The sequence below is a fragment of the Bolinopsis microptera genome, chromosome 6, assembly GCF_026151205.1.
Source record: "Bolinopsis microptera isolate Bmic1 chromosome 6, MBARI_Bmic_1.0, whole genome shotgun sequence".
Lineage (NCBI taxonomy): Eukaryota > Metazoa > Ctenophora > Tentaculata > Lobata > Bolinopsidae > Bolinopsis > Bolinopsis microptera.
Window position 1 is genome coordinate 6541903 of NC_087077.1, and position 26282 is coordinate 6568184.

The following is a 26282-nucleotide window of genomic DNA, read 5'->3' on the forward strand; positions in this document are numbered from 1 at the left end:
TTATCAACGAGCCCCTCCTCTGGGTTGCATTATCAACGAGATGGTCTAGTCCTCCCTTGGATTTAATCCTTGATTAAATTGTGACTGTAATAACCTTAACTGGATTTTTCCTCATCGGTAAGACTTTGGAGGGGCTCCCCTTCTCTCCTTTGACTGCTTTGAGGGTGTAGCCCAAAAGAGAGCCCCTCGTTTGGGTTGCACCCTCAAAGGAGAGAAGGGGCTCCCCTCTTTTGGGTTGCAGCACCAAAGGAGAGAAGGGGCTCCCCTCTTTTGAATTGCAGCACCAAAGGAGAGGAGGAGCTCCCGTCTTTTGGGTTGCAGCACCAAAGGAGAGAAGGGGCTCCCCTCTTTTGGGTTGCAGCACCAAAGGAGAGAAGGGGCTCCCCTCTTTTGGGTTGCAGCACCAAAGGAGAGAAGGGGCTCCCCTCTTTTGGGTTGCAGCACCAAAGGAGAGGAGGAGCTCCCCTCTTTTGGGTTGCAGCACCAAAGGAGAGAAGGGGCTCCCCTCTTTTGGGTTGCAGCACCAAAGGAGAGAAGGGGCTCCCCTCTTTTGGGTTGCAGCACCAAAGGAGAGGAGGAGCTCCCCTCTTTTGGGTTGCAGCACCAAAGGAGAGAAGGGGCTCCCCTCTTTTGGGTTGCAGCACCAAAGGAGAGAAGGAGCTCCCCTCTTTTGGGTTGCAGCACCAAAGGAGAGAAGGGGCTCCCCTCTTTTGAATTGCAACACCAAAGGAGAGGAGAGGCTTCCCTCTTTTGGGTTGCAGCACCAAAGGAGAGGAGGAGCTCCCCTCTTTTGGGTTGCAGCACCAAAGGAGAGAAGAGGCTCCCCTCTTTTGGGTTGCAGCACCAAAGGAGAGAAGGGGCTCCCCTCTTTTGGGTTGCAGCACCAAAGGAGAGGAGGAGCTCCCCTCTTTTGGGTTGCAGCACCAAAGGAGAGAAGGGGCTCCCCTCTTTTGGGTTGCAGCACCAAAGGAGAGGAGGGGCTCCCCTCGTTTGGGTTGCAACACCAAAGGAGAGAAGGGGCTCCCCTCTTTTGAATTGCAACACCAAAGGAGAGGAGGGGCTTCCCTCTTTTGGGTTGCAGCACCAAAGGAGAAAAGGGGCTCCCCTCTTTTAGGTTGCAGCACCAAAGGAGAAAAGGGGCTCCCCTCTTTTGGGTTGCAGCACCAAAGGAGAGAAGGGGCTCCCCTCTTTTGGGTTGCAGCACCAAAGGAGAGAAGGGGCTCCCCTCTTTTGGGTTGCAGCACCAAAGGAGATAAGGGGCTCCCCTCTTTTGGGTTGCAGCACCAAAGGAGAGAAGGGGCTCCCGTCTTTTGGGTTGCAGCACCAAAGGAGAAAAGGGGCTCCCCTCTTTTGGGTTGCAGCACCAAAGGAGAAAAGGGGCTCCCCTCTTTTGGGTTGCAGCACCAAAGGAGAGAAGGGGCTCCCCTCTTTTGGGTTGCAGCACCAAAGGAGAGAAGGGGCTCCCCTCTTTTGGGTTGCAGCACCAAAGGAGATAAGGGGCTCCCCTCTTTTGGGTTGCAGCACCAAAGGAGAGGAGGAGCTCCCCTCTTTTGGGTTGCAGCACCAAAGGAGAGGGGGAGCTCCCCTCTTTTGGGTTGCAGCACCAAAGGAGAGGAGGAGCTCCCCTCTTTTGGGTTGCAGCACCAAAGGAGAGGAGGAGCTCCCCTCTTTTGGGTTGCAGCACCAAAGGAGAGGAGGAGCTCCCCTCTTTTGGGTTGCAGCACCAAAGGAGAGGAGGGCCCCCCTCTTTTGGGTTGCAGCACCAAAGGAGAGAAGGGGCTCCCCTCTTTTGGGTTGCAGCACCAAAGGAGAGAAGGGGCTCCCCTCTTTTGGGTTGCAGCACCAAAGGAGAGGAGGAGCTCCCCTCTTTTGGGTTGCAGCACCAAAGGAGAGAAGGGGCTCCCCTCTTTTGGGTTGCAGCACCAAAGGAGAGGAGGAGCTCCCCTCTTTTGGGTTGCAGCACCAAAGGAGAGAAGGGGCTCCCCTCTTTTGGGTTGCAACACCAAAGGAGAGGAGGGGCTCCCCTCGTTTGGGTTGCAACACCAAAGGAGAGAAGGGGCTCTCCTTGTTGTGACTGTAATAACCTTAACTGGATTTTTCCTCATCGGTAAGACTTTGGAGGGGCTCCCCTTCTCTCCTTTGACTGCTTTGAGGGTGTAGCCCAAAAGAGAGCCCCTCGTTTGGGTTGCAACACCAAAGGAGAGAAGGGGCTCCCCTCTTTTGAATTGCAACACCAAAGGAGAGGAGAGGCTTCCCTCTTTTGGGTTGCAGCACCAAAGGAGAGGAGGAGCTCCCTTGCCGGAGGGAGGCTTCCCTCTTTTTGGGTTGCAGCACCAAAGGAGAGGAGGAGCTCCCCTCTTTTGGGTTGCAGCACCAAAGGAGAGAAGGGGCTCCCCTCTTTTGGGTTGCAGCACCAAAGGAGAGAAGGGGCTCCCCTCTTTTGGGTTGCAGCACCAAAGGAGATAAGGGGCTCCCCTCTTTTGGGTTGCAGCACCAAAGGAGAGAAGGGGCTCCCGTCTTTTGGGTTGCAGCACCAAAGGAGAGAAGGAGCTCCCCTCTTTTGGGTTGCAGCACCAAAGGAGAGAAAGGGCTCCCCTCTTTTGGGTTGTAACCAATACTACGAATGAACCCTTGCTCTGGAAGTTATCTATGAAATTCTCCAAATTCCCCAGGTACCCAATATACTTAAGCGGTTCATTAATTACCATTCAGAACTGTGAGTACTGCTGGAGAGCGTACCAATTTCGGTGCTAATCGGTGTGCACATTTTATCAAAATACAATCAGGCTTTACAGAATATGTTTTACCGGAAAAAGCGTATATTTCTACAAATATATATAATATTTTCACTAATAATATTTGTTTGGAATGTAGCAATCTGAGAGTCATACAGCATGGAAATCATTCGACAATGAATGTGTTATGAATTGTAGTGTTAACAGTAAACAAAGAAAGCAATTATCTAGTAATTTGTAAGGGGTTAATTAAACCATTCAAACACCACGCTAGTTAATAAAGCTTATTAAGGCGCGTAGTGTGAACACCTGACATTAACACACTGAAACACGGGCATCTTTCTGCAAGGTACTATAAACTAAATGCTCATGTTTGTACGCATGACAACGAAATGAAATAAAAATAACGAAATTTGAGGAAGTGTAGATTTATAAATATTGTATACAAAAATAGTTTAAAGTTGATTTGAGGAATAACTATTGTCTATTTGACATAATAAAAGGAAGCAAATAATATCTGGATACTAATCATGTATCTGGATACTTTATGAAACGCGGCTCTCGATTCTAGTTTAACATAATCAACAGGAAAATAACTGCTGAGAAGAAGCAAATTAAATATTACAACTGACATTTCGGTTAACTAACTTATTAACAAGTAACTAACTAACTAACTGACAGTTACATCATTAAGCTCGCCTAAAGGCCAACAAGTGCCAAAACGTTCAAGTGGCCGGTAGTACACTTACAATGTCAGTACTCAATACAATAGTTTACGGAAGATTTTGCGATAGTCATACCTCCGCAATCAATTAGTCGGTTATACAATTAGTCTGTAATATATAATTAGTCGGTTATACAATTAATATGTAATATTGTTCTATGCAATTGGCAAATTCCCCCAGGAAGCTTACAATCGATACAACATCAATTAACAATAATATCGCATCAGACGTTTAACCATTTGAAAAGATTAATCGGTACGAGTTCACAAAAGTATGAGATCTCATCAGAGCAGGCACATAGCCAGGGGGTGGGGGGCAGCATCAGAGCAGTGGCGCAGTTAGTGTTACGCCACTGCGTGTTAATCAAAATTTTGTGCGATAAATCGATTCTGAAATAATCAAATCAAATTTAACACCGAACGGGATGTATAATCTTAGACGAATAGGCGATGGTGTTCATTGTACAGCAGGGTGTCATATCATAATTATTGGCGCGTTTGAAATTGTATGTGTATTTTATGATGATTTTATGATCAATATTTTTCGACGGGTCATAACTTTACTTCTGAGTATCGAAATTACAAAATTCAAAAACTGGTCTGTAGAAAATCGTCTGAAATTTTTCTTAATTTTAGAATTTTATGTTGATGTACCTCAAAACCCATAATTTAGGCCGTTATTTAAAGGGTCGATTCCATACTTGGTTAGATTTACGAAGGAGTAAGGGATTTATGTGTAATTTTTTTCGGTGAATTTTTTCTGAAATTATTCTTTAGACTAAAGTATACAGCTCTTCAGGCGATAGCGAAACATATAGAAAGCTATAGATTTTATAAAAGCTCTCTTTTTCCTCTAACTGACGCAATTAAATATAGTTAAAATCTAACTTCTTTCGGACTTCGTTTTTAAACTGAACTGTAGTATGAAATAGTATCTCTCGAATGATTAAGACTCCATAGGAAACTGACCCTCAGAAGTCAAGTAATGATCGTTTCTAAAAGCTTGGGTAAGCTACAATTTTATAACGCAAAATTGTCTACGCGCCAATAATTATGACACCCTGCTGTACTGCATAATAAAATGCCGACATTTAACTTCAATTTTTATTTTTTATAGTATCCAATTTTTATAGTATCCAAATTAAATTAGAAATTCTCCAAAAGAGAGCTATTAAATGGATTCTATCTGAAAAGGGCCGCAGTTATCCACCTGAGCAATATGTCAAAAAGTGCAAGCTTGTCGACATTCTCCTTTTTCTCAAAAGTTTGACTAAAATGATCTATTTTTCCACAAAGGTTTAAACAATTAAATTCCTGTGTCACTGCCTCACTATCTCTCTTTATATCAGGGTGAACTTCTCGACTAAGACGTTGCCCCTCCACAGTCTGTGAGTCTGTCTATTGTTTCATCAATTTTACCTAAATTAAGTCAGAATTCACACACCTCAAATAGTACCTCAAATAGTCCACTGGCAAAATCATTTTCCTACAGAACCCATATACTGTGGAATGGACTCCCTTTACAGGTAATACATATTGTGTCTAGTCTTTTCAAATCTGAGGTGACTAAGCATCTTTGGAAATGATTATTGGATAGTGAAAGAACAATCTAGCCTAATCTCTTTGCTCCGCATGTATATATATTATATATGTATGTATATTTCATTGCTGAACTTCTACACAATAAAAAAATCGGTTTTGACTAGATCCTCGTAATTCTTTGCATCATTTATTAACATCAATTTTGAGGAAATATATCTATAATAATATAGAAAATATATATATATATTTTTTTTCCTCTATCTACCTTTGTGTACTCCCTACATCATATCACACTTCCCCCACACACTTTTTAACTGCATTTACATTAAAAACCATATCTAATGTATCAGAAATTTGACGTATTGACTATTAAAATACCAATTTTAGCTCTATATCCACAGTTATTTACCATGTATTTGTTTGTTATTAAATAGTTGTTCATAAATTTTTGGATTTAGATTAATTCCTTATATTGGGTCCAAGTTATTGCGGACAAAGTTCACTATGTGTTAACCGTGTTTGGGTGCCCATCTTATTTTACAGATGGGGGCGATATTTTGAACGATTCTATTTTATATTCATTTATTGATGTACTCAGTAAAATTTGAAAAGTATATAATTTAAAAATTTATATTCTTAGCACCATGACACAAGGAGACATATCTTTGACACTTCTCATAATTCCAAAGATTTTTTCGTAAGGGGCTGTGGTAAAAATGACCACTATAAGATAGAGCATTTAAGTAAGGGGCTCTATAAAATAGAGTTTAACCCGGTTTATGAGACTGGATCCCACTTGGTAGTGAGAACTTGTCTGTCACACAAGGAGTAAATTAGATAGAAGGAGTAAATATAGATAAGTAGATAGAAGAGATAGAAGGAGTAAATATAGATAGAAGAGATAGAAAGAGTAAATATAGATAAAAGAGATAGAAGTAGTAAATATAGATAGAAGGCGTAAAAGTATCCTCCTCGTTCGAAAGACCACTTGGTACTGACCAATAAAGTGATTCATTGTCTCCTCTGCCATGAGGCAGTGCGGATAATTTTCCATCCACTTTTGTTTGCGAAGCAAAACAGTAAAAGGATGGTTAGGAATCAAGGGCAGCGGCGTGAGACTGAGAGCTAGGGAGGGGGGGGGGTTCGAGTCGTAGGTCGATTTGGACGAGTGTTTGCAAAACCAATTCGCATCTCGTGTTGCTATTTGTTGCTATCTTACTATATATAAATCGAGACGATATATCAACACCGACTTTTAATGTGTGGGAGTACAGCAACGAAATATATATATAAATATGTATGTTTATCCGTACCATTTTACTGACACCATGGCATCAACTTTAGCACGAATTTCCGCAAAAAATCGTAAAAGATATACAACTTAAACTTTTTTGACTGGTTCAAATACTTTCATGGCCTTCAAATCAGCATGAAAAACAAAAAAATTGGCCAAGGAACAAGAATTTTAGTGCCCAAAATTTGGACCCCTAAGTGGTGTCAAAAAATAAGTAATAGTTATTTTAATCTTTCGAGTCTTGACACCACGTTAGGGTTAGACGGGTTCCTGCTATGTCAATATGTTCATTATATGCAAGCCTCTTGATTTATAATCACCGGGTCTAGTAATTGTTTAAGAGAGTTCTCTGGCAGTTACAAAGCTCGAGAGACTGTGGGATACTGAAGGGAAAAGAAGCAGTTCTAATGAGCGCTTCTCAAACACAAGGATATATCTTGTGAACTTGGCTAGTATATATGAAACATTTGACACGGAGTTGCAGAGTGAGCTATGTGCCTCGCCGGGCTAAAGTAGTGAATGTCCTTGCTATACGGCAAGTTAAACAATGAACTGAAACTACTAGGTTCCGTACAGGCTCAACTCTGCACCCATGTCAATATGTTCAATATATGCAAGCCTCTTGATTTATAATACCAGTAATATAGCTTCAATAAAGCTGGGTTTTAAGCTAGTGTTTATTGTACGTGTTAAAGAGTATCCTGAAAAGTGAGAGTTCAGTTAGTTTAATAGTTTTTAAGGACCATGTTTATAGTCGTGAGAAATAAATACGAGAAAGCCGATGACACAGGTTTCTGCTAACTCAGTTATCCCTATCAATTTACCATATATGTCGAATATTACAAGAGACTGTTGACAGAGGTAATAACAGATATCACCTCAATGTTAGACGGTACACCTCCTAACAATATTAGTGCTTTCATTACCCTTGCTGTCTCACAACCCACCTTTTGTATAGACTTTTATTAGGATTGTTAGGAAATGAGACACTAGTTTAATCCAACAAGACTAAAGCGGGTTAGTTGAGACTCGATCTAAAGGAAATATAACATGAGCTGGGAACTCCAAAGTTACAACTTAATTACCGCAACGAATATTCAAAATAGAGCTAATTATTGGAGTAGTCTGCATAAAAGAAATGTTTAACAATAAAAAGTGAAGCTGATGACAATATAAAACTTTGTGTGTCCTCTAAACAATAAATACCAATAATAAAACGTACGATGACAATAGAACTTCAGCCAAAACTCTACTGACTCTACTCAGTTACTCAGTTACTCAGGTTTGAACTTTTGAAGAGCCGCTTCAAGGACAATTACCGCTAACAAGGTTTTATTACGTCACAATCCCAAAGTAAACAAGAACTGTTAAACTATTGTCAGCAGCAGCTCACTTTTTATTATTGTTATTTGTATGGTATCCCGGTCATAGAGTCCTGCTCCTGGTCATATGAGGATGCTGTTATCAAAACTAGGAGTTTAACATTTTATCAATCGACATTTATAATACATGATATCAAAACAATTCTTTCAATTATCTGAGCTGATTTCATCTCAAAATGCGAATCGCACTTCGCAGTTACAAAATAGGCTTTTGATATAAGTTATAGCCCAAGAATAAGACGGAAGATTCATCATGATTCCAGATATTTTTTAACCATCAGCTTGGTTGTATTAGGCCTGGCAAGTCTTTAGTCTGGACTAGGTCTCGTGATCTCAGAATTAACTTTAATCAGACGCATAGTATTATGTAGTTTGTTTATTACGATATAAATTAATACATACTGAAGGACTGGTCATATTACTCAGGTAAATGTTACCAACTTATGAGTTGAAGATAATTGATTCTATGATATAAAAACAAAGGTCCGAAACGGTGAACTAGCTGGAATCGTTTAATGGTTCGGTGATAATGTATATCGTAAATGGACAAGTTGACGAGCGTAACTGGTATACGTTGACAGATAGCATGAACTATTACTTCTAACACTCATAACTTAAACTATTACATATCATGGAACCGCAAAAAGGCACCTGTCTCTGACCTCTATATCATCATCAATTACAACTTTATGGCGGTCAGTCTTAAGAACTTTGTGACGTGATACTTATCAAGTCGTTAGTGCACGTGACCACGCCCACGTGACCACGCCCACGTGCATGTCTCTCTATGGAGACTATACACTGTCTCTACTGTATATTATAATTGGGTCAGATTAATAGTGTCATTATTTTACTGTGTTTTGTGATATATCAAGATCCCAAACTGATTGAGTAATAACTCGCCAGTATTCGGGTAATTTTTATACATAAATGTGGATATTACGGTGAACCCTAGTTTTGGGGCGATAAACCTTATTACACGTAATTATATTAGATACTATTAATTGGCACCTCCCCAATAACTAGTATCCACATGTTTTTGTATACTAGTATATAGCAGAGAGCTGCTTAAGAACGATTTCTTTTATCTACCATGAATTCAGTCAATTTTGTTGACTAAAATTGCTGTAAACTAAATCTGTGGAGTAGTAATATAACACAGCTGTGGGGCAGGGGCTAACACAGCCATACTGCGAGCTGTGGGGCAGGGGCTAATACAGCTATACTGCGAGCTGTGGGGCAGGGGCTAATACAGCCATACTGCGAGCTGTGGGGCAGGGGCTAACACAGCTATACTGCGAGCTGTGGGGCAAGGGCTAACACAGCCATACTGCGAGCTGTGGGGCAGGGGCTAACACAGCCATACTGCTGTGGGGCAGGGGCTAACACAGCTATACTGCGAGCTCTGGAGCAGGGGCTAACACAGCTATACTGCGAGCTGTGGGGCAGGGGCTAACACAGCCGTACTGCGAGCTGTGGGGCAGGGGCTAACACAGCTATACTGCGAGCTGTGGGGCAGGGGCTAACACAGCTATACTGCGAGCTGTGGGGCAGGGGCTAACACAGCCATACTGCGAGCTGTGGGGCAGGGGCTAACACAGCCATACTGCGAGCTGCGGGGCAGGGGCTAACACAGCCATACTGCGAGCTGTGGAGCAGGGGCTAACACAGCCATACTGCGAGCTGTGAAGCAGGGGCTAACACAGCTATACTGCGAGCTGTGGGGCAGGGGCTAACACAGCTATATAACTGCGAGCTGTGGAGCAGGGGCTAACACAGCCATACTGCGAGCTGTGGGGCAGGGGCTAACACAGCCATATAACTGCGAGCTGTGGAGCAGGGGCTAACACAGCCATACTGCGAGCTGTGGGGCAGGGGCTAACACAGCCATACTGCGAGCTGTGGTGCAGGGGCTAACACAGCCATACTGCGAGCTGTGGGGCAGGGGCTAACACAGCCATATAACTGCGAGCTGTGGGGCAGGGGCTAACACAGCCATACTGCGAGCTGTGGGGCAGGGGCTAACACAGCCATACTGCTGTGGGGCAGGGGCTAACACAGCTATACTGCGAGCTGTGGGGCAGGGGCTAACACAGCCATACTGCGAGCTGTGGGGCAGGGTCTAACACAGCCATACTGCGAGCTGTGGGCAGGGGCTAACACAGTCATACTGCGAGCTGCGGGGCAGGGGCTAACACAGCCATACTGCGAGCTGTGGGGCAGGGGCTAACACAGCCATATAACTGCGAGCTGTGGGGCCGGGGCTAACACAGCCATATAACTGCGAGCTGTGGGGCAGGGGCTAACACAGCCATATAACTGCGAGCTGTGGGGCAGGGGCTAACACAGCCATATAACTGCGAGCTGTGGGGCAGGGGCTAACACAGCTATACTGCGAGCTGTGGGGCAGGGGCTAACACAGCCATATAACTGCGAGCTGTGGGGCAGGGGCTAACACAGCCATATAACTGCGAGCTGTGGGGCAGGGGCTAACACAGCCATATAACTGCGAGCTGTGGGGCAGGGGCTAACACAGCCATACTGCGAGCTGTGGGGCAGGGGCTAACACAGCTATACTGCGAGCTGTGGGGCAGGGGCTAACACAGCTATACTGTGAGCTGTGGGGCAGGGGCTAACACAGCTATACTGCGAGCTGTGGGGCAGGGGCTAACACAGCCATACTGCGAGCTGTGGGGCAGGGGCTAACACAGCTATACTGCGAGCTGTGGGGCAGGGGCTAACACAGCCATACTGCTGTGGGGCAGGGGCTAACACAGCTATACTGCTAGCTGTGGGGCAGGGGCTAACACAGCCATACTGCGAGCTGTGGGGCAGGGGCTAACACAGCCATACTGCGAGCTGTGGGGCAGTGGCTAACACAGCCATACTGCTGTCGAGCAGGGGCTAACACAGCTATACTGCTGTGGAGCAGGGGCTAACACAGCTATACTGCGAGCTGTGGGGCAGGGGCTAACACAGTCATACTGCGAGCTGTGGGGCAGGGGCTAACACAGCTATACTGCGAGCTGTGGGGCAGGGGCTAACACAGCCATACTGCGAGCTGTGGGGCAGGGGCTAACACAGCCATACTGCGAGCTGTGGGGCAGGGGCTAACACAGCCATACTGCGAGCTGTGGGGCAGGGGCTAACACAGCCATACTGCGAGCTGTGGGGCAGGGGCTAACACAGCCATACTGCTGTGGAGCAGGGGCTAACACAGCTATACTGCTGTGGAGCAGGGGCTAACACAGCTATACTGCGAGCTGTGGGGCAGGGGCTAACACAGTCATACTGCGAGCTGTGGGGCAGGGGCTAACACAGCTATACTGCGAGCTGTGGGGCAGGGGCTAACACAGCCATACTGCGAGCTGTGGGGCAGGGGCTAACACAGCCATACTGCGAGCTGTGGGGCAGGGGCTAACACAGCCATACTGCGAGCTGTGGGGCAGGGGCTAACACAGCTATACTGCGAGCTGTTGGGCAGGGGCTAACACAGCCATACTGCGAGCTGTGGGGCAGGGGCTAACACAGCCATACTGCGAGCTGTGGTGCAGGGGCTAACACAGCCATACTGCGAGCTGTGGGGCAGGGGCTAACACAGCTATACTGCGAGCTGTGGGGCAGGGGCTAACACAGCTATACTGCGAGCTGTGGGGCAGGGGCTAACACAGCCATATAACTGCGAGCTGTGGGGCAGGGGCTAACACAGCCATATAACTGCGAGCTGTGGGGCAGGGGCTAACACAGCCATACTGCGAGCTGTGGGGCAGGGGCTAACACAGCCATACTGCTGTGGGGCAGGGGCTAACACAGCCATACTGCGAGCTGTGGGGCAGGGGCTAACACAGCCATACTGCGAGCTGTGGGGCAGGGGCTAACACAGCTATACTGCGAGCTGTGGGGCAGGGGCTAACACAGCTATACTGCGAGCTGTGGGGCAGGGGCTAACACAGCCATACTGCGAGCTGCGGGGCAGGGGCTAACACAGCCATACTGCTGTGGGGCAGGGGCTAACACAGCTATACTGCGAGCTGTGGGGCAGGGGCTAACACAGCCATACTGTGAGCTGTGGGGCAGGGGCTAACACAGCCATACTGCGAGCTGTGGGGCAGGGGCTAACACAGCCATACTGCGAGCTGTGGGGCAGGGGCTAACACAGCTATACTGCGAGCTGTGGGGCAGGGGCTAACACAGCTTTACTGCGAGCTGTGGAGCAGGGGCTAACACAGCTATACTGCGAGCTGCGGGGCAGGGGCTAACACAGCTATACTGCGAGCTCTGGGGCAGGGGCTAACACAGCCATACTGCGAGCTGTGGGGCAGGGGCTAAAACAGCTATAATGGACAAATTTGCAACTGAAAAGGAGACATCTGCATTCTGCAGGTATAGTAGGTAGTACCTGTGTTTAGGGACGCCCTTGTGAACTAATTAATACTAAAAGGATTCACGCAATCCAGTCGGGGAGATTAACTGGATCTATCCATATAACCGTTACATATTACAGTACTAGCACTAGTGCACTGCTAGTGTAGCACTAGTGCACTGCTAGTGTAGCTACTCTAATTTTAATTGCTCTCCATTGTCCTTAAAGAGGATTATTGCTGGTCTCTCAATCTATGCATTATAATACAGGGTAGCGTGGTATAATCTCCCCGGTTAAACGGTACAATTCTCACATTCTATTTAAGTACGTTTACTCGACTAACTGAGTAACTAGGTGGTAAGTGGTAACTAGGTGGTAACTAGGTGGTAAGTACACCTAGACTAACAGTTCTTAGATCTTGGTTGTGTTAATATTTGAAATATTTCAATTTGGTTTAATAAACAAAAACCTGTTACCTGACTAGATAAGGTTACGACGTCTCATTTCTCAATGAAAAGTACAATTAATATAGAGGTGCAATACAATTCGAGAGATGTAGAATAATTTCACAGCAACAGGTCTGACCAACAGGTAACGCCACTGCTGACCACTGAGCACTGAGTACATTAATCCCCAGTAAAATGTTCACTTCTTTAGAGCCAGTGTTCTGAGAACTTAAACACGGAATATGGTACTTTAGGCATTATTTAATAAAACTTGACTAGTTACCAATATTTGGGTCACTATAATGGCTTATATTGAGTAATTGGCCAAAAACTGATTTTGGCTTGACGATGAGCTCAATTTTGCTAACTTATCATGTGAACATTTCTCCGTAAGTGTAAACTAATTGGAATGAGCATATTTATTTACAATTAGTTGAGAAGAAAAACCAATTCCAGGTGCCGAAATTCGCTCAATTATAGAAATACCCGCAAAATTAGGTTATAAAGGTCCTTGAGAATAGGTGCAAAATGTTCACAATAATTATACAGTATATGTATACCCTGTACTGCATCTACATACAATTTATGAAGCAAAAAGGGCAGAACGACTAGAGCCACTTTATTTAGCCTGAATGTGCAATTCTACTGCTTTAAGTTTAAATAAACAACTACTTAATATTTAAGAACAGTAACTCTTTTATCAGCATGTTGGGTCTCCATTACGGGAGTAGTGCGTATCATAGCTACACACGTACTATAATCACGTACCAGTGTGTTGCGTAGTTACCATAGTTACCGTAGTATTAGTTACCATGATAGTTACACGTACGCATAGGATTCCGCGTCAATTGTCTGTCCTCTGACCTCTATGTGCACAATTTCAAATCTGCACACCTACAATACTAGTAAATTCATCACGTAACTGAGGCGCAACAGAGTGTGCTCTGTTGCGCCTCAGTTACATGAGAACTGCTACTAGTACTGCTACTAGTACTACTACTACTAGTAGTACTACTACTAGTAGCTACCAATACTACTAGTAGTACTAGTAGTACTGGTAGTAGTAGTAGCAGTAGTACTAGTAGTACTGCTAGACCAACACAGATAGAAAGAACATTTATCAAAGTAGTGGCGTATCTGTCTGGTTTCCGTAAGTAGTTGTAATAGTACTGTAAGTAGTTGGTAGAGTTAGGGAAGAAGAGCGCGGTTTAACTTTAATAGTCCGGTTGTGATGACTTGACACTTTGTACGTGTTTCTGTGTTTAATAAACACTAGCTGAGGTAAGAAGCTAAAGAAATTGAAGGAACGACTGCTCTTTTACCGATATACACACGCTGTGGTGATTACTGATTGCACTGAAATATCCTTACCTGGGGACCCCAGCCCCCAGGCTAAATATCCTTACCTGGGGACCCCAGGCTAAATATCCATGCTGGATGAACATGCACAACTAGTCAATAAATAGTTGCATGATTTTCAGCGCGCCACATTCGTTGGTAATAGCAAAGAAATTGTGAGCGAAATTTGTTAAATATAACAAAGTTATGCGATTTGCGGAGAGGTGCAGATATCGATAAAAATGATCTACAATAAAAGGTATAATGAATCGTGGTTAATCTGTCTCCTACATTACATGTAATTCCCACCCTGCTTATATTCAGTATCTCAGCAATACCTTCTTTCAAAGCTACTTTTAATATTTTCAACGCAGTCACAAAACATGCAGGTGAGAATTGTGAGATGACTTACTCGATAAGAAAGCATCAAACATTTTAAACAGGAAATCATTCAACGAAACCTCAAAAAAATATCGAGTGTTTCAATTAATATGTTTGAACTTGGTAACAATAACATAACAATAACGGTGTCTTTATTGACTAAGCGCATATAAACAATCAAAATCACATAGAAAAAGATGTTCCTTGCATGAACATATAACCTTTACGAAGGGAAGGAGGGGAGTGCAACTACCAATCATGCTGACACTTGTCTCATCAACTATTCGGACTAGATGCAGTATATATTTTAGGCTGGATATTTTCCACTGCCACCTTTGTTTCGGGCAATTATGGCGCGTCGAGACTCGAGACATGGCCTGTTGTCATGGAAACTGCATGCCTACTGATTCTTATATAAGATTCCAGGGAGCGAATAAAAACAGATATTGCAAAATTGGTTCAAAATAATAGTACTCAGCCACTGATTATATTTGTGCATGAAAAATATGTATATATATATATATTATATGCATGAAATGACATCAGAATTTTAATTTTGGCATTTTTTAAAATTTGGCGGCCGTTGACCGATTTCTAAAAAACCCGGGGTTTCTTAAACAATTTTAATAATACTATACTGATCCTTATGTAAGATTCCAGGGAGCGAATAAAAACACGATCTTAACACCTCTTATGACACTCATTTAAAATAATGAAAGAAGGCTTTCAACTGAATTAGTGAATAATATCCGGCATAATTTATAATAGTTATACTGTATTTTTTAGGCGTTGAAGTGTATAGCGTTGATTCACTCCAGACCAGGGACAGACGTTCGCATTTAACAAATAATAATAATAATAACATAACGTGATGAACTGAGGGATGTTAAAGAATTGTTTCTGTTTAAGTCACGTGGCAGTCTTGATTCTAGCAGGAGCAAAACAGCTTTTGCTCGTAATTCCACAGACAAGCGTTTTTTTTCTTTGTTAAAAAATAAATCACAAATTCCGATAGATAAGGGTTGGGGTTTGGTTAAATAGGGTTAATAGGGTTGTGGTTATATGAAGTTTGAGGCTAGAGTTAGTGTTAGGGTTTAGGTATCAGGGAAACCCAAGAGTTTTAGTTTCACTGTAAGTCAAGCAAATTTGTCGCTCTTAATAAAATTGCTTAAGTTCACAGAGACAATGGACAGTAATGGATCAGGTCCGGGTACTCATGTTACGTGCTTTGGAACGGATACTACAGTAGCTACAAGTTTAAATAAGATGATAGCAGCTTGATGAGGGCTAATGCTATTACCCGTATTCAGTTAGTTACATAGAACTAATCCCCAGGTAATGTAAGCTACGGTCTAATTTAGCGGGTTTTCGGTTCGTTAAGAACAATTGTAATGGAACTAATAATATCAATGAGGTGCTGAAATACAGGGTATACGGGGTATACCCTACCCTACTTCCCTACTACCGGGTATACAGTATTGAAATACAGGATATACCAGGTATACCCTACCCTACTACCCTACTATCGGGTAAACAGTATTGAAATACAGGATATACCGGGTATACCCTACCCAACTACCCTACTACCGGTATACAGTATTGAAATACAGGATATACCGGGTATACCCTACCCTACTACCCTACTACCGGGTATACAATATTGAAATACAGGATATACCGAGTATACCCTACCCTACTACCCTACTACCGGGTATACAGTATTGAAATACAGGATATACGGGGTATACCCTACCCTACTACCCTACTACCGGGTATACAGTATTGAAATACAGGATAAACGGGGTATACCCTACCCTACTACCCTACTACCGGTATACAGTATTGAAATAAAGGATATACGGGGTATACCCTACCCTACTACCCTACTACCGGGTATACAGTATTGAAATACAGGATATACGGGGTATACCCTACCCTACTACCCTACTACCGGGTATACAGTATTGAAATACAGGATAAACGGGGTATACCCTACCCTACTACCCTACTACCGGTATACAGTATTGAAATAAAGGATATACGGGGTATACCCTACCCTACTACCCTACTACCGGGTATACAGTATTGAAATACAGGATATACCGAGTATACCCTACCCTACTACCCTACTACCGGGTATACAGTATTGAAATACAGGATATACGGGGTATACCCTACCCTACTACCCTACTACCGGGTATACAGTATTGAAATACAGGATAAACGGGGTATACCCTACCCTACTACCCTACTACCGGTATACAGTATTGAAAAAAAGGATATACGGGGTATACCCTACCCTACTACCCTACTACCGGGTATACAGTATTGAAATACAGGATATACCGGGTATACCCTACCCTACTACCCGTCTACCCTACTACCGGGTATACAGTATTGAAATTGGTTGACCATATCGAATATCGATGTCTTAAAAATCAAGCGAGTTTAAAATTTAAGGCAACTAGACTTTTAACAGATATTGTAGGTTTATAACAATTTCCCGAGAAGAGATCAAGTTTGTGAAATTTAAATACTACTGTCTGGAGCGGGGGATGTCGCATTTGTGAAGCCTTACTTTGAATTGTTTAGACAATATTAGACAGCTGTCTAACTCCCTAGAGTCTAGTCAACCCTTAACGCAGATACATTAACTAAAATGTATTAATCAATTGATGTGCATAATGGTGGGGAGGTTTTGAAAACACGTGACATGTTGGTCACTGTCATCTGCCAGAAAAAACATTCACTTCCCACCTGTTTCCAGATCAATATAATTATACGCTAGATTTATACCCACAAATAGATTCGTTAGTGTTTCAGCTGTAACAAACGATAGATCAAAATATAAATTGTGGACAAAATTGTGCAGCTATTTAGTCATTAACTTAGATTAAAATTCTATGAGTACATCGAAAACAATGACGGGCTCGGCCCCTAATTATTGCACTTCAGTTTGCATATACAGTGCTAAACCTCTACAGATTACTGAATACAGTAATACCCCGATTTACCGCGGTTAATCGGGGTTTGCGGTAATTAATCGGGGTTTTATAGTATCGTTCAGTTATTTAAATCCAAAATCGAAGAAGATCGAAGAAAATGTATTCTTGATCTCTTCATTCCGAGTTTAATGTTGTCATAATAAGGAACGTACTAAGGGACGCAGTAAGGGACGCAGTAAGGGACGTACTAAGGGACGTAGTAAGGGACGTAGTAAGGAACGTAGTAAGGGACGTAGTAAGGGACGTAGTAAGGAACGTAGTGAGGGACGTAATCATCAGCTGGACAAGCCACGAAGTCGGAAGTGCGAATCTAATAATCTAATATATTATATCATAATATATATATTTATATATCTAATAATGAACGGGCCTTCTCTATCAGGATTTTATGAGAGGTTTATTGACAATCTGCGAAGAAATGAAAGTGAAATTATTCTTTAAGTGATCGGAATTTAATAACACTAGCAGGAACCCGTCTAACTAATATAACTTAAATAAATATTTAGCGAAATAAAATTAAAATACTGTTACAGGTTAATGAAATTCGACCAGTTTCCAAATTGAAGTGTGTGCATAATATGTTTTATACAAAATTTATACAAGTGAATACATTATATAAGCATATTACATACAAGTTCATAAAATACAAATTTACAAAATAATGCAGCTCATAATAATTGAAATCATTAATTGAATTGTCCAAGATTCAATCAAGTATACCGAGTTTGACACTGAAAGTTTCCAGGAATTTGGTAGATTAACTAATTCTTACACCCCAGTTCCATGGCCGGATATAATGCCAAATTATTAGACGGAGATCGTCTACTGATATTTCTCCGGATATTTCTCCGGTTTGCAGTTCCACGACCGGAGACCATCTACGGTAATTTTGTTGATTCTGTATGATTCTGTATGAATTAATCTCCGAGAAATTCCCGGAGAGCTTCATCTCCGTCTAATACAGTAGACGGAGCCGGAGAATCATCTCCGGAGATGATCTACGGGAAATGGACATCCGTCTAATAATTTGGCATAGTATCCGGCTGTGGAACTGGGGTGTTACCTTAAATACATTAAATGAATGACCTCAAGCGTTCATTTTAATGTCCGTTCAAAATTATGTTCGTTCATGCGCAATGTCCGTCCGGTCAAATAAGGTCCGATAAGGTATTATTACTACTGATAAGGTATGTCACTTAGTCACTTCTTGTAATAGTATTACAAGAAGTACTAGTACTAATACTGCATCAAACTTAGTCGATAAAGTAAATATAAACTTCTCGATAGTTTTAATTTTGAATGCTTTACATGTACCATTGTGACCTTGGTTAATATAATCGCCCGGGTTGCACTGATGGTATTGGTAGGCTGGATAGTGGATACTACTAGTACTACAATTTCCACACAGACGACCAGGCTAGCCAGGGGCTAGGCTCACCTAGTAGCTGTGATTGGTACAGGATTTACCCCACTAGTTGCAGTAATATTTACCCTAATATAGGGGTGACGCAGGTATGCGAGGTGTAGTGTAATTACCAGATCTGCCGTCTAGCTAGAGTTCTTACTGGGTTATTAGGTTGCTGCCCACTGCTATCCTACCATCATTGGTTAAAGGCCGTGACTGAGTGGTAAAAGTTGGCGACTGTTCAGACAGAGGTTTTAATAATTTTGAGATAAATTTAAACTAAGTTTTTGAGAGGGTTGCAGATTCCGAAGCCCCCTCAAAAGCAACACTTCAGTATGAACAGACGCTGAAAGCCCACCGACTCGCTCATTTCTTGCCCCTTTTTTTCCCAAAAATGCCAAATCGCATATACAATGTATATTATACATGCACAAAATCAAAATGAAACGCTCCACTTGTACCTACTGGTCTCCTCACCACGTCATGTACCCATATTTGGAATAATTATGCACCAAATTTGATAGTTTTCCTTCGTATATTACAACTATAGCCTCCCAACCTTTCGTATATTACCTCAGGTTATATCAGGATATTATAAAGACAAAACTTCGCAATTTACATGAATCGTTGATCATTTATTTTTAGAAATACTCATCTGTATACTATAAAATATACTATTTACAAAAATACTATAAAAAATGCTATTAAAAAAAATACTATACTAGTGCCGTTGAGACCATTACAGCTAAATCTCATCCGATACTTGAAAAGAAATTGATTTCTCGACTACAATAGAAAAATAGAAAAGTCTCTAAACTCTGTTGATAAGTTAGAGTAGCTAACTTGGACATTTCCAACTAACTCACGTGTTGGAGCAGTGGTAGGTAGTGTAGTGGATGAGTCGCTACGTCACGTGGTGTCTCTTATCTTGGTATCAGCTTTTATTTAGATAAAACCTGCACATTCAGCGTAACCATTACAAAATTTCGGGAAAAAATGTTTCGTCCAAAGTGATCAAATTGCATGAGACGTGTTACACCATACACCAAAACAGGGCATAGCCCAAATGACTTCACAGGAAGTTCGGTCAACCATTTTGCGCGCCATTTCCACACCAAACTAAATGTTGTTGAGAACATCTATCTCTATTTCTGTAATTGGCGATTTTCTGGTTTGAAATCTGATTGAGAGTCTGTAACTCAGCTAGCTATTTCTTATGATATCGAGCTGAAATCGTACCTCAAAAGGCTGTGTTGCTAAGGTTTCTTTTTAAGTAATAAAGCGGACATTTTCATTTTCAGGCTTGTTTTGACCGAAAAGTCGATCAGGGAACATCGGATTGTTTTGATACAGATACTTGGTAAATAAGTGTTCTCGAAATTCTGGCACAGTTTTTGATGCCCTCAAAATGTGCCCAGCCAACTGGAAAGTTGATTTTTTGGACCTCAAAGTCACAAAAGTTTATTATTATATATACTTATAGGATTCTTTTTAATAAAATGTATAACACAAGGTGAAAAGCATAAAAATTAATGTTCCGTGTTATAATTATGTGCAGTTCGTTATGTTCCGTGTGATAATTATGTGCAGTTCGTTATGTTCCGTGTAATAATTATGTGCAGTTCGTTATGATTTTTTTTCGGTGGGTATTCGAGAACCTACCGAGAAAAGAGAAATTACTAATATAAAGCATTGAAAAGAAAATGTATTAAATTAAATTTTTAAATATTTTTAAGGACAATGACGCCACCAAAATGAACATTTAAGTACAAGTTCATGACCAATGAAAGTTATTAGAACCCATGTCCCATACAACAAAATATTTTCCGTTTTTACAGTAGATTCAGCAGATTTTTCTTTTACAAAGCCGATGTCAAAGAGAGAATTTGTTGAAACTTGTCAGAGGAGGCATCATGAACAAGGAGTTTATTGCTCTGCAGTGGCGTAACCATGGTAACGTGGCGTAACGTTGCCTGTTATTGCTCTGCAGTGGCGTAACATTGCCTGTTATTGCTCTGCAGTGGCGTAACCATGGTAACGTGACGTAACGTTACCTGTTATTGCTCTGCAGTGGCGTAACGTTGCCTGTTATTGCTCTGCAGTGGCGTAACATTGCCTGTTATTGCTCTGCAGTGGCGTAACGTTGCCTGTTATTGCTCTGCAGTGGCGTAACGTTCTAACGTTGCCTGTTATTGCTCTGCAGTGGCGTAACGTTGCCTGTTATTGCTCTGCAGTGGCGTAACGTTGCCTGTTATTGCTCTGCAGTGACGTAACGTTGCCTGTTATTGCTCTGCAGTGGCGTAACGTTGCCTGTTATTGCTCTGCAGTGACGTAACGTTGCCTGTTATTGCTCTGCAGTGGCGTAACGTTCTAACGTTGCCTGTTATTGCTCTGCAGTGGCGTAACGTTGCCTGTTATTGCTCTGCAGTGGCGTAACGTTGCCTGTTATTGCTCTGCAGTGACGTAACGTTGCCTGTTATTGCTCTGCAGTGGCGTAACGTTGCCTGTTATTGCTCTGCAGTAACGTAACATTGCCTGTTATTGCTCTGCAGTGGCGTAACCATGGTAACGTGACGTAACGTTACCTGTTATTGCTCTACAGTGGCGTAACGTTGCCTGTTATTGCTCTGCAGTGGCGTAACGTTGCCTGTTATTGCTCTGCAGTGACGTAACGTTGCCTGTTATTGCTCTGCAGTGGCGTAACGTTCTAACGTTGCCTGTTATTGCTCTGCAGTGGCGTAACGTTGCCTGTTATTGCTCTGCAGTGGCGTAACGTTGCCTGTTATTGCTCTGCAGTGACGTAACGTTGCCTGTTATTGCTCTGCAGTGGCGTAACGTTGCCTGTTATTGCTCTGCAGTGACGTAACGTTGCCTGTTATTGCTCTGCAGTGACGTAACGTTGCCTGTTATTGCTCTGCAGTGGCGTAACGTTGCCTGTTATTGCTCTGCAGTGCGTAACGTTGCCTGTTATTGCTCTGCAGTGGCGTAACGTTGCCTGTTATTGCTCTGCAGTGGCGTAACGTTGCCTGTTATTGCTCTGCAGTGGCGTAACGTTCTAACGTTGCCTGTTATTGCTCTGCAGTGGCGTAACGTTGCCTGTTATTGCTCTGCAGTGGCGTAACGTTGCCTGTTATTGCTCTGCAGTGACGTAACGTTGCCTGTTATTGCTCTGCAGTGGCGTAACGTTGCCTGTTATTGCTCTGCAGTGGCGTAACGTTGCCTGTTATTGCTCTGCAGTGGCGTAACGTTCTAACGTTGCCTGTTATTGCTCTGCAGTGGCGTAACGTTGCCTGTTATTGCTCTGCAGTGGCGTAACGTTGCCTGTTATTGCTCTGCAGTGGCGTAACGTTCTAACGTTGCCTGTTATTGCTCTGCAGTGGCGTAACGTTGCCTGTTATTGCTCTGCAGTGGCGTAACGTTGCCTGTTATTGCTCTGCAGTGCGTAACGTTGCCTGTTATTGCTCTGCAGTGGCGTAACGTTGCCTGTTATTGCTCTGCAGTGGCGTAACGTTGCCTGTTATTGCTCTGCAGTGACGTAACGTTGCCTGTTATTGCTCTGCAGTGACGTAACGTTGCCTGTTACTGCTCTGCAGTGACGTAACGTTGCCTGTTATTGCTCTGCAGTGACGTAACGTTGCCTGTTATTGCTCTGCAGTGGCGTAACGTTGCCTGTTATTGCTCTGCAGTGGCGTAACGTTGCCTGTTATTGCTCTGCAGTGGCGTAACGTTGCCTGTTATTGCTCTGCAGTGACGTAACGTTGCCTGTTATTGCTCTGCAGTGGCGTAACGTTGCCTGTTATTGCTCTGCAGTGGCGTAACGTTCTAACGTTGCCTGTTATTGCTCTGCAGTGGCGTAACGTTGCCTGTTATTGCTCTGCAGTGGCGTAACGTTGCCTGTTATTGCTCTGCAGTGGCGTAACGTTCTAACGTTGCCTGTTATTGCTCTGCAGTGGCGTAACGTTGCCTGTTATTGCTCTGCAGTGGCGTAACGTTGCCTGTTATTGCTCTGCAGTGGCGTAACGTTCTAACGTTGCCTGTTATTGCTCTGCAGTGGCGTAACGTTGCCTGTTATTGCTCTGCAGTGGCGTAACGTTGCCTGTTATTGCTCTGCAGTGGCGTAACGTTGCCTGTTATTGCTCTGCAGTGGCGTAACGTTGCCTGTTATTGCTCTGCAGTGGCGTAACGTTGCCTGTTATTGCTCTGCAGTGGCGTGCTGTTGCCTGTTATTGCTCTGCAGTGGCGTAACGTTGCCTGTTATTGCTCTGCAGTGGCGTAACGTTGCCTGTTATTGCTTTGCAGTGGCGTAACGTTGCCTGTTATTGCTCTGCAGTGGCGTAACGTTGCCTGTTATTGCTCTGCAGTGGCGTAACGTTGCCTGTTATTGCTCTGCAGTGGCGTAACGTTGCCTGTTATTGCTCTGCAGTGGCGTAACGTTGCTTGTTAGTGCTCTGCAGTGGCGTAACGTTGCCTGTTATTGCTCTGCAGTGGCGTAAAGTTGCCTGTTATTGCTCTGCAGTGACGTAACGTTGCCTGTTATTGCTCTGCAGTGGCGTAACGTTCTAACGTTGCCTGTTATTGCTCTGCAGTGGCGTAACGTTGCCTGTTATTGCTCTGCAGTGGCGTAACGTTGCCTGTTATTGCTCTGCAGTGGCGTAACGTTGCCTGTTATTGCTCTGCAGTGGCGTAACGTTCTAACGTTGCCTGTTATTGCTCTGCAGTGGCGTAACGTTGCCTGTTATTGCTCTGCAGTGGCGTAACGTTGCCTGTTATTGCTCTGCAGTGGCGTAACGTTGCCTGTTATTGCTCTGCAGTGGCGTAACGTTGCCTGTTATTGCTCTGCAGTGGCGTAACGTTCTAACGTTGCCTGTTATTGCTCTGCAGTGGCGTAACGTTGCCTGTTATTGCTCTGCAGTGGCGTAACGTTGCCTGTTATTGCACTGCAGTGGCGTAACGTTGCCTGTTATTGCTCTGCAGTGGCGTAACGTTGCCTGTTATTGCTCTGTAGTGGCGTAACGTTGCCTGTTATTGCTCTGCAGTGGCGTAACGTTGCCTGTTATTGATCTGCAGTGGCGTAACGTTGCCTGTTATTGCTCTGCAGTGACGTAACGTTGCCTGTTATTGCTCTGCAGTGGCGTAACGTTGCTTGTTAGTGCTCTGCAGTGGCGTAACGTTGCCTGTTATTGCTCTGCAGTGGCGTAAAGTTGCCTGTTATTGCTCTGCAGTGACGTAACGTTGCCTGTTATTGCTCTGCAGTGGCGTAACGTTCTAACGTTGCCTGTTATTGCTCTGCAGTGGCGTAACGTTGCCTGTTATTGCTCTGCAGTGGCGTAACGTTGCCTGTTATTGCTCTGCAGTGGCGTAACGTTGTCTGTTATTGCTCTGCAGTGGCGTAACGTTCTAACGTTGCCTGTTATTGCTCTGCAGTGGCGTAACGTTGCCTGTTATTGCTCTGCAGTGGCGTAACGTTGCCTGTTATTGCTCTGCAGTGGCGTAACGTTCTAACGTTGCCTGTTATTGCTCTGCAGTGGCGTAACGTTGCCTGTTATTGCTCTGCAGTGGCGTAACGTTGCCTGTTATTGCTCTGCAGTGGCGTAACGTTGCCTGTTATTGCTCTGTAGTGGCGTAACGTTGCCTGTTATTGCTCTGCAGTGACGTAACGTTGCCTGTTATTGCTCTGCAGTGACGTAACGTTGCCTGTTATTGCTCTGCAGTGGCGTAACGTTGCCTGTTATTGCTCTGTAGTGGCGTAACGTTGCCTGTTATTGCTCTGCAGTGGCGTAACGTTGCCTGTTATTGCTCTGCAGTGGCGTAACGTTGCCTGTTATTGCTCTGCAGTGACGTAACGTTGCCTGTTATTGCTCTGCAGTGGCGTAACGTTGCCTGTTATTGCTCTGCAGTGACGTAACGTTGCCTGTTATTGCTCTGCAGTGACGTAACGTTGCCTGTTATTGCTCTGCAGTGGCGTAACGTTGCCTGTTATTGCTCTGCAGTGACGTAACGTTGCCTGTTATTGCTCTGCAGTGGCGTAACGTTGCCTGTTATTGCTCTGCAGTGACGTAACGTTGCCTGTTATTGCTCTGCAGTGGCGTAACGTTGTCTGTTATTGCTCTGCAGTGACGTAACGTTGCCTGTTATTGCTCTGCAGTGGCGTGCTGTTGCCTGTTATTGCTCTGCAGTGGCGTAACGTTGCCTGTTATTGCTCTGCAGTGGCGTAACGCTGCCTGTTATTGCTCTGCAGTGGCGTAACGTTGCCTGTTATTGCTCTGCAGTGGCGTAACGTTGCCTGTTATTGCTCTGCAGTGACGTAACGTTGCCTGTTATTGCTCTGCAGTGGCGTAACGTTGCCTGTTATTGCTCTGCAGTAACGTAACATTGCCTGTTATTGCTCTGCAGTGGCGTAACCATGGTAACGTGACGTAACGTTACCTGTTATTGCTCTACAGTGGCGTAACGTTGCCTGTTATTGCTCTGCAGTGGCGTAACGTTGCCTGTTATTGCTCTGCAGTGACGTAACGTTGCCTGTTATTGCTCTGCAGTGGCGTAACGTTCTAACGTTGCCTGTTATTGCTCTGCAGTGGCGTAACGTTGCCTGTTATTGCTCTGCAGTGGCGTAACGTTGCCTGTTATTGCTCTGCAGTGACGTAACGTTGCCTGTTATTGCTCTGCAGTGGCGTAACGTTGCCTGTTATTGCTCTGCAGTGACGTAACGTTGCCTGTTATTGCTCTGCAGTGACGTAACGTTGCCTGTTATTGCTCTGCAGTGGCGTAACGTTGCCTGTTATTGCTCTGCAGTGCGTAACGTTGCCTGTTATTGCTCTGCAGTGGCGTAACGTTGCCTGTTATTGCTCTGCAGTGGCGTAACGTTCTAACGTTGCCTGTTATTGCTCTGCAGTGGCGTAACGTTGCCTGTTATTGCTCTGCAGTGGCGTAACGTTGCCTGTTATTGCTCTGCAGTGACGTAACGTTGCCTGTTATTGCTCTGCAGTGGCGTAACGTTGCCTGTTATTGCTCTGCAGTGGCGTAACGTTGCCTGTTATTGCTCTGCAGTGGCGTAACGTTCTAACGTTGCCTGTTATTGCTCTGCAGTGGCGTAACGTTGCCTGTTATTGCTCTGCAGTGGCGTAACGTTGCCTGTTATTGCTCTGCAGTGGCGTAACGTTCTAACGTTGCCTGTTATTGCTCTGCAGTGGCGTAACGTTGCCTGTTATTGCTCTGCAGTGGCGTAACGTTGCCTGTTATTGCTCTGCAGTGCGTAACGTTGCCTGTTATTGCTCTGCAGTGGCGTAACGTTGCCTGTTATTGCTCTGCAGTGGCGTAACGTTGCCTGTTATTGCTCTGCAGTGACGTAACGTTGCCTGTTATTGCTCTGCAGTGACGTAACGTTGCCTGTTATTGCTCTGCAGTGACGTAACGTTGCCTGTTATTGCTCTGCAGTGACGTAACGTTGCCTGTTATTGCTCTGCAGTGGCGTAACGTTGCCTGTTATTGCTCTGCAGTGGCGTAACGTTGCCTGTTATTGCTCTGCAGTGGCGTAACGTTGCCTGTTATTGCTCTGCAGTGACGTAACGTTGCCTGTTATTGCTCTGCAGTGGCGTAACGTTGCCTGTTATTGCTCTGCAGTGGCGTAACGTTCTAACGTTGCCTGTTATTGCTCTGCAGTGGCGTAA

General features: G+C 44.0%; 2 protein-coding genes across 2 annotated transcripts in view; both read right to left on the reverse strand.

Annotated features, from left to right (window-relative positions):
* LOC134816726 (arginine and glutamate-rich protein 1-A-like) overlaps positions 1 to 26282 on the reverse strand; it is a 1122901-nt gene that overhangs the window by 330321 nt on the left and 766298 nt on the right. The window lies entirely within an intron of this gene.
* The window catches only part of LOC134817349 (uncharacterized), a 33648-nt gene continuing 16991 nt past the window's right edge, over positions 9626 to 26282 (reverse strand). The window contains exons 2-5 of the mRNA XM_063826486.1: positions 10793 to 10905; positions 10350 to 10466; positions 10172 to 10225; positions 9626 to 9750 (exon numbers count right to left, since the gene is read on the reverse strand). Of these exons, the coding sequence (XP_063682556.1) occupies positions 9626 to 9750; positions 10172 to 10225; positions 10350 to 10466; positions 10793 to 10905 (409 nt within the window). The remainder of the gene's footprint in view (positions 9751 to 10171; positions 10226 to 10349; positions 10467 to 10792; positions 10906 to 26282) is intronic.